Source organism: Lytechinus pictus, chromosome 10 (assembly GCF_037042905.1).
Source record: "Lytechinus pictus isolate F3 Inbred chromosome 10, Lp3.0, whole genome shotgun sequence".
Classification (NCBI taxonomy): Eukaryota; Metazoa; Echinodermata; class Echinoidea; order Temnopleuroida; family Toxopneustidae; genus Lytechinus; species Lytechinus pictus.
In genome coordinates this window covers 34,126,158-34,137,971 of record NC_087254.1, presented here as the reverse complement: position 1 = coordinate 34,137,971, position 11,814 = coordinate 34,126,158, and the positions used below count along the sequence as shown (strand labels likewise).

At 39.8% G+C, this 11,814-nt stretch overlaps 1 protein-coding gene across 1 annotated transcript; it reads right to left on the bottom strand.

Moving 5' to 3' along the window:
* Positions 1 to 5,393: 5,393 nt before the first annotated feature.
* LOC129270534 (RNA pseudouridylate synthase domain-containing protein 1-like) lies at positions 5,394 to 11,506 on the bottom strand. Its single transcript, XM_064105917.1, has 3 exons — positions 11,020 to 11,506; positions 9,681 to 10,666; positions 5,394 to 8,952 (listed from the first exon to the last, which is right to left on the bottom strand). Exons 2-3 carry the CDS (start codon positions 9,862 to 9,864, stop codon positions 8,732 to 8,734), a joined length of 405 nt encoding a protein of 134 aa, XP_063961987.1. The 5' UTR covers positions 9,865 to 10,666; positions 11,020 to 11,506; the 3' UTR covers positions 5,394 to 8,731.
* Positions 11,507 to 11,814: the final 308 nt, after the last annotated feature.

Sequence of the window (11,814 nt, the reverse complement as noted above, 5' to 3'; positions counted from 1 at the left end):
AGGTCTTTAAAGGTCTAAAAACATGTCCATCTGAAACCTCATCAATAGAGGTTCCTAAGGGACTTACAAACGGAGGAAGCTTCAGCCATGCTGACAAAGCTGATCAACAAAGAAATTTCATGTCAAGAAACAAAGAATGTATATTGAAATATTTTTTAGCAGGAGGAATATGTACCATTAGGTATAATATGAAATTCAAGAATATGTACATGTATGCCTATATAGTGAGCTGAAAGAAATTTTCAGAATAAAATGAATTCAATTGTTTTACCCTGTGAAATCTATCTGTTAAAGACCATCCAAGGGAGAAAGAAAATAGTCTTAAGGAGCAGTTTGTCCTTATATATTGGCATCTGTCTGTCTCGAGAGACAATAGAGTTTGCGCTGGTAGTTTCTTTTACTTCCTAATTCATAAAGTGCAGCTCCTGCGATGACTAAATAGTCCAATCCTTGAGAAGCAGGTCTTGTTGCAGTTGCTGTATACAAATGTCACTTGTGGCTGAGCTGTTGGAGCCATGGCTATCTGTCGTCTTAGTTGTCTTTTCTCCTCCCATTGATCTACTCTTCTCTGTTCGCTCCTTTGGATGCCCATCTTCACAGCATGTCTCCATTTGGGACGATTTGCAGCTAGGGCTTCCCAGTTTGCAGTGTTGATTTCACTGGTCTTCATATCCCTCTTGCACACATCCTTGAAGCGGAGGACAGGTCTTCCAACAGCCCTGGTCCCGGTCGCTAGCTCTCCGTACAATATGTCTTTTGGAATACGGCCGTCATCCATTCTAGTGACATGCCCAAGCCATCTCAGTCGTCGTTGTGTTAGATGAGCATAGATGGTTGTCATTCCTCCCTTCTTGAGGACATCCTTGTTTGGGATGTAGTCCTGCCATTTGATGTTCAGGATTCGTCTCAGACAGCGGAGATGGAAAACGTTTAGACGACGCTCCTGGCGTGCATACAAGGTCCATGACTCACTGCCATACAGGAGAGTGCTGAGCACACAGGCCTGATAGATCTTCATTTTTGTGTTGGTGGTTAGTGAAGTGTTCTCCCAGGCCCGCTTTGAGAGTTTAGACATCATAGTTGCTGCTTTGCCAATGCGTACGTTGAGCTCGGGATCAAGAGAGAGTTTGCTGGAAATCATGGAGCCGAGGTAGGTGAAGTTTTCAACCACTTGAAGGGTGTAATTTCCAATGGAGATATCTGGAACACTCCGTACATCCTGGCCCATGATGTTTGTTTTCTTGAGGCTGATGGTGAGGCCAAAGTCTTCACAAGCTTCTGAAAAGCAGTCAATCAGTCTCTGAAGGCCTTCCTCTGATTGGGATGACAGAGCAACATCATCAGCAAACAGCATGTCTCTAATCAGGATTTTCTTCACTTTCGTCTTAGCCCGAAGTCGTGCAAGATTGAGTAGTTTTCCATCGCTTCTTGTGTGTAGGTACACACCGTCCTTAGATGATCTGAAGGCGTGTGAAAGCAGCACAGAAAAGAAGATCCCAAAGAGCGTAGGGGCAAGCACACATCCCTGCTTGACTCCATTCTTGATTGGGAATGGGGCAGAAGTAGAGCCGTCATACTGGATGGTGCCCTGCATATCATCATGGAATGATACAATCAGTTGAAGCAGTGTGGGAGGGCATCCTATCTTCTGAAGCAAATTGAAGAGAACCTTTCTGCTGACTAGGTCAAAGGCCTTGGTAAGGTCGATGAACGCAATGTACAATGGCTGTCTCTGTTCACGGCTTTTCTCCTGCAGTTGGCGAATGGAGAATATCATGTCAATGGTTGATCTTCCAGCCCGAAATCCACACTGTGATTCTGGGTACACACGGGCTGCAAGCAAATGCAGTCTGTTCAGGATCACTCGGGCGAATGTCTTTCCAACAGTGCTTAGGAGGGAGATTCCGCGATAGTTGTTACAATCACTGCGATCCCCTTTGTTCTTGTATAAAGTAATGATGTTGGCATCGCGCATATCATGCGGAATTGTTCCCTCTTTCCAGCATTGACAGAGCAGTTCATGGAGGTGGCGTAGAAGATCAGTGTCCTTTCCGGCTTTGATTAGGTCTGGGGGTATACCGTCTTTTCCTGGAGCCTTGCCGGAGGTCAGGGAGTTCACAGCTTTTGTAAGCTCTTCTAAGGAGGGTACAGTATCAAGATCTTCCATGACAGGTAAGCTTTCGATGCTCTCAATTGTAGCTTCGTTGACCATCACCTCACGCGAGTAAAGCTCTTCATAATGCTCAACCCATCTCTCCATTTGAAGCTTCTTGTCTGTAATGATCTCCCCAGTAGTTGATTTGAGATGTGATGTCTTTTTTATGGTTGGCCCAAAGATCTTCTTTATGCCTGCGTACATACCGCGGGTGTTGCCGTTATCTGCAGCAAGCTGGATGCTCTGACATAGGCCTAACCAGTAGTCATTGGCACAGCGTCTAGCAACCCGTTTGACATCCGTCCTCGCCTTTCTGAGGGCTGTGAGCGTCTTCACAGATGGATCACTAAGGATATATTTATGCAATACATATATATAAATATATATTTCTATATATGTAGCAGATGTGAACTACAATTAATTTTATTAATATTGATGTAATATGGTAATTACAACTTGACAATTACCATACAGACGAGAGAAGAAACATTCAGCTCCAAAGATATCCAACAGATAAGTTTAATGGGCATGTATCCAATGGATATGGCCCTAAAGATGAGGAGTATTTGCGGCACGTCAGAGCGTGTCTGAAAGTTTTCAGCCCTAGAAATAATTATCCACCATGGGTGTTCTATGTGAAAAACAATTACCAGAAAAAAATCTGCAGTCGTCAACGTTGTAACAACGGGATATGGTAAAAAGGACGCCAAAGTAAAACGTCCATACTCCTTGAACCACATCAAACTGATTGACTTATCAAGACCAGATTCAGAGGCAACATCAGAACCCAATCCATTGATAGAAGTTGTAGAAGCCCATAACCTTGAAGCTGTACACCTAGACGAGATTCAACAACACCGAGATGAGATTCAACAACAACGAGACAGAACGGCAACAAATTAATAGTTATCATTATTATTGTTATTAAGGTTATTCACGTTATAAGAAAATTTAAAAAATACGGCGAGACCGGGACTTTTGCATCCCTGTGAGTGCATCTATTCTTATGTACGTATTAGATTTTTTGACAAATTTTCTGTTTTAAGCGTTTTTCATGATAAATCTTAGAAGTGCGGAAGAAATATTGTGTGCATTTCTGACTCAATATTTCTTATCATGGTTACAAGAACTAGACTAGATCTGCACCGGCCATTATGGCAAACCACAAAGGAGCAGTGTAATGGCAGCTATGCTGAATATAAAAGGACTCTGTGAGGCTAAGGTAAAAGGAGTAATATTAGTGAAGCACACATGACGATTTCGCATGCCACTTGCTTGATGTACAACGATTACTGCATAATGATTTAATGCAGAGCATCTTAAGTTTTGGACACCTCAGCAAGGAGAAGGGGAGACAGTTGCAGACTTTATCATCTATCCGAAAAACTTGGTTTCAACATGCAAATTCGGAGCAGGCCAAGTCAGCCAAAAAGAAATGGACGAGGAGTTTAAACAGTGCCATAAGAATCACTTCAAAGTGGCTAAAATTATGATTGCCAAGTGTCACAAGTTTCTTGTAGTTTGGCTTCTCTTGGCAGCACTTGCCCCTGACCAACTACATGGCCAAGACAGGAGATCTTTGCCTTGGAAAATTCACTCTTCATCAGATTCTGTTCTTAGCTAGTGTCAGTCCAGGAGCTTATCAATTTATAAAGAACCTTTGCAGCCCAAGTCAGTCCATAACATAATGGTATTAAAAAGGAGTTTAAAAAGTGCCATAAAAGGTTATTTTGTTAAAGGGGAAGTTCCCCCTGAACTAGATTCAAAGACAAGCTGTTGGGCAGAGTTTCCAGGGTTTACTAGAGCTCCTGACTGTAGATCAGATTGATGCAGGTTGTGGAAAGGAATTACAAAGCAACGGTATCACAAAGGATTACATAAGACCAAGGCCGACAAGTGCAAGGACTCAAGCTAGAAGCGCCCAATGACTAGTCAGGTAACCTCTGAGGAGCAAAGGAAGGTATATATCCATTCAATTGATGTTTTATGTGAGGGCCTTTAGCAAAAACTTGCTCAAATGAAACAAAGTCACACCAATAGGAAGGGGCGATCTAAGAGGAAATACCCTCAATCTCAGTCGGGTGTGATTGTTATCAGAAGGATTCAGACAATTTAAAAGGTTTCCCGCAAGTTGAATACAGGGAACCCAATACTCAGTTCAGAGACAAGCTCAAACAGTACCCAAAGAGGTTAGAAGAGAGCTGGTATGAAAGTTTTCAGGGTTTACAAGAGCTCCTGACTGTAGATCAGATTGATGCAGGTTGTGGAAAGGAATTCCAGTAACAGTATCACAAAGGATTACATAAGACCAAGGCCAACAAGTGCAAAGACTCAAGGTAGAAGCGCCCAATGACTAGTCAGGTAACCTCTGGGGAGCAAAGAATGTATATCCATTCAAAGCTTGATCAAATGCAATAAAGTCACACCAATAGAACAGGGCGATCTAAGAGGAAATACCCTCAATCTCAGTTGGGTATGATTGTTATCAGAAGAATTCAGACAATTTTAAAGGTTCGGAGGCATGCTAACATGGAAAACAAAAAAGCTTTCAAGTATAAAGGAAGTTTTCTAGGCTTAAAAGAGTGAGATCTCAGTTCAGAATCAGAATCTGATGATTAAGATCCACCTCTACCACTACCCAATCGTATGGCAAACAATGATTGGTGTCTCTGTGGGACCTCTGTCCCCATTGATCGATCGATTCAATGTTGCTGCTGCAAGGAGGTAGCCAATTGCAGACGATTTTTGGAAGATGTAGAAGATATACATGTACCATGCATCACAATTCACGAAGACTTTGGTCTGTTTGCATAAGGCTGTGTTGAAAGACAGCTCTAGTTGCAAGACTCAACTGCAGAGGGCACCGAGCTGGGCTGTCTGAAGAGATTGATAGAAAGTAGATTAAAAATCAGATCAATTCATTCTTAGGTGCAGTGACGTGAATAAGAATTTGTCATTGCATTAGCCAAAACAATAGTTTTCCTTTGAAAGATACTCAAAGAGCCCTTTTAAAGAAAAATCAAAATATTGCCAAAAGAGAGCACTAAATATGTTTGACTCACATCAGAAACATGCCTAACTTATACAATTTTCAAATAATGACTAAGGACAATGAATATGTGACCCCTAGGTCTAATGAGATCATTGTCTCCCCAATATACATACATGTACACAGTTTGAAGTTGATTCCCATGTAAAACTCATGTCAGAAAAGAAGGAAATTAAAGATTGTATAATTATGATCACTAACTTCCGATTATGACAAATATCCATTTTATTCCATTTTTTAACATTGATCTTGATCCAATGACCTGAAAGATTTATATATTTTTTTTGCTAACATATGAATGACTTGCTTATATTTAACAGATCGAAGAGCACAAAACATTTTCAACATAATATGTCCACATCCTGCTCAATGAATATGGGAAGTCACTAATTGAGGTTTATAAGGAATTCAGAAGAATGACACCAAGATTCCAGGCAAGGACTAGAAGGGACTCAAAAATGGGTCAACTCTATCCAACCCTGGACAAAGGATGGCACAGATGTGGGCTTCCCAAAATCTCCCTGGGAGATTCTTCCAGACAAATGTCAGGAAAACTGTGGCCACCTGTGTAGGAAGAAATTGCATTATCTTTTTTTTTCTTTTCCAACACATATATTGTAATCAGAATAATTTGTCGAGTCTGTGGGATTTTCTTTTTAATTCTTGGAGGAGCAAATTTTTATTGAAATTTAACAATCAGGTCAAATCACTATTTCAACTAATATTCATTGGGATAAGGAAAAAAATCAGTTATTCATAACAGTTACTTAAGCAGAAACATACTTCTATAAATACCCTGCACAACTGAAGGAACATCAAACAAAGGTTATGGACTTGTACAAGAACTATGCCAACAGTGTCATGGGACAATTTGTCGACACATATGCTATTTATCACAATGTATGCTTCAAGGAGGACTTCTCTTGCCAGCAATGCAACAAGACCTATGCTTCCGGGAAAAACCTACAGAAACATTATACAGGAAAAACATCCACATCCTGAACCCATCCAACCATCCTCCACAAGTTCAGAAGATGGGGTCTTCCACTACTCTTGAGTGGCACTCAGCATGGGCCTGCTAGCCATAGATTTCAAAGATGAAGGTCAAAGTGGAGAAGGGGAGTGTAAACTGAGGCTCTACAAGTTTTTACTGCTACATTGTAAGGCAGCAAAGAAGCCCAAATACAGCTTCCATATTCTACGATTGTTGGCCCAAGTTCACGTTTTCTTGTCACCCAGGTTGTCCTACAAGTTGGTTTGGAATAGATGTGCCAATGTAAGTGGCAGACCTGATGGCAACATTGAGGTAGACAGGCTAATGGAACATCACAACAGGGTATTTAAGGAAAGTTGCCAAGGTCTTCGTGGGAAGTTGTCACAGAAGAATCTGCAGAGAATAAGCAGATCATTGTAGAAGGTCTATGGACTTCTATAGGAGAATGACAAGGAAGTACCAGGAAGGAAAGTCCAAGCTTCATCCAGGCACAAGGTGAATAGTAAAGATGCAGTAGCACTTGCTGTTGATCTGCATCCACAACAAATCTTTTAATACAATCAGGGGAGAATGAATCACAAATTTCCTGGTTTTCCATCATCTCATTTTAATGCGATTGATCCTGTATTAGTCTTCATGAATTGATAAGAAACACGGTCAGAAAATTATCTCGAGCCATGGAATTCTTTATCCGTATTGCTGTTTTTTTCACAGATGCAGAAATTTTGCAGCGACTTCACTTGGTTCAAACTCCTGCGTCACACCAAACTATGCCTCTAGCAGCAGGCGGGAGCCTGGCCCAGACGCTGATTTAATCAAATTTTCTGAAAATGTATGCTAAACGAAAATATACTGTGCAACTTATTTCTGGTTTTCGATTTGGGCTTTCACTTGGGTTTTATTGGCAGCCAACATCCATTTCTTCGCAGAATCTGAATCTGCAGGGCAGCTGAGGGATATTTTGAAGGCTAAGATACAGAAAGAAAAAAGTCCATATTTGAATGTAAGCATTTGTATTTTGATTTTTTTTTTTTTTTCAATCATTAGGTGGACCAATGCCAGAACCAAATGATAATTGGGAGGCAGACCTAGATTCGCCCGTCGAGGAGAGTGTGGAGGGCATCAAGGGAGGAGAGGAGGCGTGGCTTACTCCAAGTCACGAAATAAAGGTACATGATTGGATTAATCCTTGGTTGTTTGGCACAAGGCCATAACATTACTTTTGCCAAATAAACAATACAAAATCTAAAGTTACTCGATAGCGATCTAGCGAAAGCCCAATAATCCACTTATATACATGTATCTAGCCCTTATCACATCGCAGCATCTATGGACGCTATCATATCATATCTTTAGAAATAGTATCAACAAAGAGAGAGTGATGATAATTAAAGGGTGCACGTTTTGTGTATTTCATACAGCTATCTACAGAGATGTAACGTCTCCAAAACAAAGAAATATCACTGTTCAGGTCACTGAAAATGGCCAGTTAAAATTCCCAAACAAGCTGATGAAATTTGGAAATGGCACGAACAAGCATTGCACCAAAGCAGTTGCTAGGATCAGTGGTTATTATGGACAGAAAGAACTTCAAAGTGAATGAAACGGAGTGGCCAAGCTAAGAAGCCATATGGAGAGATCATATTTTGTTGGCCTGGTCGCACAAGACGCTAATCACTACCACATCATCAAAAAGGGAAAATAAAGTATATAATGGGGTAAAGGATGATAATACAAACTTTTCCAAGTGCACAAAATTGGCCAAAAAAATGAAAATGTTCAATAAATAACATGACTAAGGTATTTTGAAGAGCTTTGGGGAAAATACTGCAAATTCTGTCAAGGCACATTTGGTTTTTCTTAGTTTGTATTTTTCATCAATTTTAAGAAAAATATTTCATTTTTTGTAAACTTTTTATCAAATCATTCACCAAAGTGGAGATCTAAACCGAAAGAAGACACTGAACCCCATCATGTAAGCCACTCCCCCACCCACGAGTATATTTGGAAAGGGAGGAAGGGACAGATTGAATGTTGAGAGGAAGGGACAGATTGAATGTTGAGAGAACTGAAAATTGATGTCTTGTTGAGGCAGGATAGACTAGGATGAACTGGTTTGATGAATATGTGTGCTTAACTGATCAACAATCATTGGTACTTTTCAAGTATAACTCTGAAATCACCTTAAGAACTAAAGTACTGCATAACATAATCAATATATGTAAATATGAAGAAATCTTATTCTCAAAATAAAAATGCCTTTAAAGATGTAGAGTATAAGATCAATACGATTATTCTCACATGACCTATCATCTTGGTATAGCATTGGTTTTCACTAACCATTTGTAAAATGGGAACACATCTTCTGCCATTCCAATTCATACACTCTCATCATTGTATGGGATACACTTGGTATATTGTATGGTGTGAACACTGCTACTACCATATGTATTCATATGCTACATATCATCTTGGGATCCATCTGGGATCCTTGTCTGGTATGAACATGCCTTCTACCACACCCATGCATATGCTACCTATCATCGTGGTATGGGATCCATTTGGGATCTTTGTCCGGTGTGAACACGTCTTCTGCCGTCACATCGATGTCTTCACCTGGAAGCGATATGTGCAGTTTATGGGCAAGTAGCATCATACGGTAGGGACTCACATCTTTCCTCATGCTATAGGTGTAGTCCCCAACAATAGGATGGCTGATGCTCTGACAATGGACGCGGAGTTGATGCCTCCGTCCTACAACAGAGGATATAGAAGGTACATGATAAGTAGGTCAGAGTGCTTTTGAACAGTGCTGGTCGTGATTCACCTGGCCTGTTTCATAAAGTGTTCCAACTATTGTTACGTAACCGTCATTATGGAAACAAGGCTTAGCAGCAAATCACAATCAAGGTTACCATAATGGCAAAGATACACAAGTTATAACTCTTTAATGAAACAGGCAACTGGTAAACCAAGCAACTCTTATCCATGATGTTTCTAGCTGCCATTATGATCACATGGCAATGATTCCTGAGAAAAACCTTTTTACCTCACCTGGATTGAGCATGACACAGGTAGATTACGTTATCAAAATAAAACTGTTAAGGTAAAAAATGTGTTTGAAATCTGATTTTAATAGCATGAATAGCCAATGGGTCAATTTCAGCAATCCAGGGGGAAATTTGTTCTGTATTGCTGTATTGACTGGCTGAGAAGCTTATGCATCTCAATATTGCTGCATCAGTCTTTGGATAATGTCATTCTTGGTAACTATTTGGGACCTGGTTTTTTAAAAATCAATAAAAAAGAAAAAAGGAAATTATTTTATGAAAGTCATGTAAAATTTTACTTTTTATTCTTTCATTCAATGGCTAAATTCTGCTCACTCGCGCAACTTTTCTGGAAGTTCGGCCTAAAGAGCATGTTGTGCCACTTCAAAATTTGGGCTCATTGTGCTACCAGTGTTGGGAGCAGTTACTTGCCTGTGTGTAGTTGTAATAAGAGCTTAGTAGCAGGTTCCTTGTCATATTTCCCTCTCTCTATGACTTTCAGTCTAGTCAGAGCACTGAGGAGCTTGGTACCAGGTGGGCAGTCGCCGTTATCAACCTTCATCATGTGCTTCAGGTCTTCTTGAGGGTTAGGGTAGATGGCCTTGTCAATCATCATGGTGTCCTCCGCAACATGACCTCTGACCTTACGATTAACGAAACCGAATAATTATAATAACAAATTTAGTTAGACTTTTCTATAAAGATTGCCTAGGGGAGAACAAAGGTGGGTAATTCATATAGCTGTTTGTATGATTTTAATCATTACAAATGACTTTATGCACGATTTTACACACAACTTTAAACACAATTTTACAAACTATCTTGCAGCACAAGAAAGGGTCACCAGTTGTATGCCAAGCCCAAGTCATTTGTACTTTATGAATGGTTTTAGGAAACACCAACTAAGGGATGTTTACGGACACCTTTAATACATGTTTCTATGGGGGAAAAGGTATCCAAAATGGAAACTTAAGTTGTGGTCTGTATAGACAGGCATTCCTGCTCTAAAGGTGATCACCAAGGAAGGTTTGATTGTATAGTCTAATGCACTTTATCATAATTTATTATAGAGAAGATGCAACTAAAGCAATCACAGAACAAGTGTAGCGCCTCTGGCAGTCTTACCTGCATCGCGCGATTCAATATAGCAGCAGTGCTAACTTTGAAAACTACTATGAAATAATTATTTACAAAAAACACCATTCATATAATGATACCATACTACGATCATTGACAATAAATGACATTTGACCTTGATCATGCGACCAAGACTTGTCAGTGATAGTTGATTACCCCTATATCCACATTTTATAAACTATATCTATAAACTTTCAAAGTTATGATGGTGATTCAACAAATACCCCCAACTTGGCCAATGTTCATTGACCTTAAATGACCTTTGACCTTGATCATGTGACCTAAAACTCGCACAGAGTGTTCAGTGATACTTGATTACTCTTAAGTCCAAGTTACATGAATCAGATCTATAAACTTTTAAAGTTATGATGGTAATTCAACAGATACCCCCAACTTGGCCAAAGTTCATGTACCCTAAATGACCTTTGACCTTCATCATGTGACTTTAAACTCAGGCAAGATGTTCAGTAATACTGGATTAACCGTATGTCCAAGTTTCATGAACTAGGTCCATATATTTTTTAAAGTTATGACATTTCAAAAACTTAACCTTAGGTCAAGATTTTGATGTTGATTCCCCCAACATGGTCTAAGTTTATTGACCATAAATGACCTTTGACATTGGTCATGTGACCTGAAACTCGGGTGGGATGTTCAGTAATACTTGATTAACCTTATTATGGCTAAGTTTCACGAACTAGGTCTATATACTTTCTAAGTTATGCTGTCATTTCAACAAGTAGAATGCCTCTGACAGTCTCGCCTGCAATATGTACATGATTCAATATTGCAGCAGTGCTGACTTTGAAAACAACTAAATGTTTAAACAACACCAGTTGTATGATAATAAAATACTATGTCCATTGACCCTAAATGACCTATGACCTTGGTCATTTGACCTAAGACAGTGCAAGATGATCAGTGATACTTGATTATCCACATATCCTTGTTTCATGAACTACACTGTAGATCCATAAACTTAAAGTTATTATGGCAATAGAATAAATATTTCCAAACATGATTGTCCCAAGTGACCTTGCTCATGTATCCTGACACTCATGCAGGATATTCACTGATAATTACTTTTATGTCAAAGTTCATGAACTAGACCCATATAATATGTGGAGCGTTGTGGCCCAGTGGATTAGTCTCCGGACTTTTAAACAGAGGGTCGTGGGTTCGAATCCCAGCCATGGCGTAATTTCCTTCAGCAAGAAACTGATCCACAATGTGCTGCACTCAACCCAGGTGAGGTAAATGGGTACCGGTAGGAAGTAATTCCTTAAAAAGCTGTGTGCGCTATGAACGCCTAGCTTAGCCAGGTAATATAGGAGCGCCTTGAGCACCTAACAAGGTGGATATGTGCGCAATATAAATACCCTATATTATTATTATTATTAATATGATGACATTTCAAAAACTTAACCTT

Excerpts from the sequence above, each read along its gene's own strand:
- LOC129270534 (XM_064105917.1), bottom strand. The coding sequence starts at position 9,864 with ATGATGATTGACAAGGCCATCTACCCTAACCCTCAAGAAGACCTGAAG. Across the intron at positions 8,953-9,680 it reads CTTATTACAACTACACACAG|GACGGAGGCATCAACTCCGC; the intron begins GCAAGTAACTGC and ends CCTCTGTTGTAG.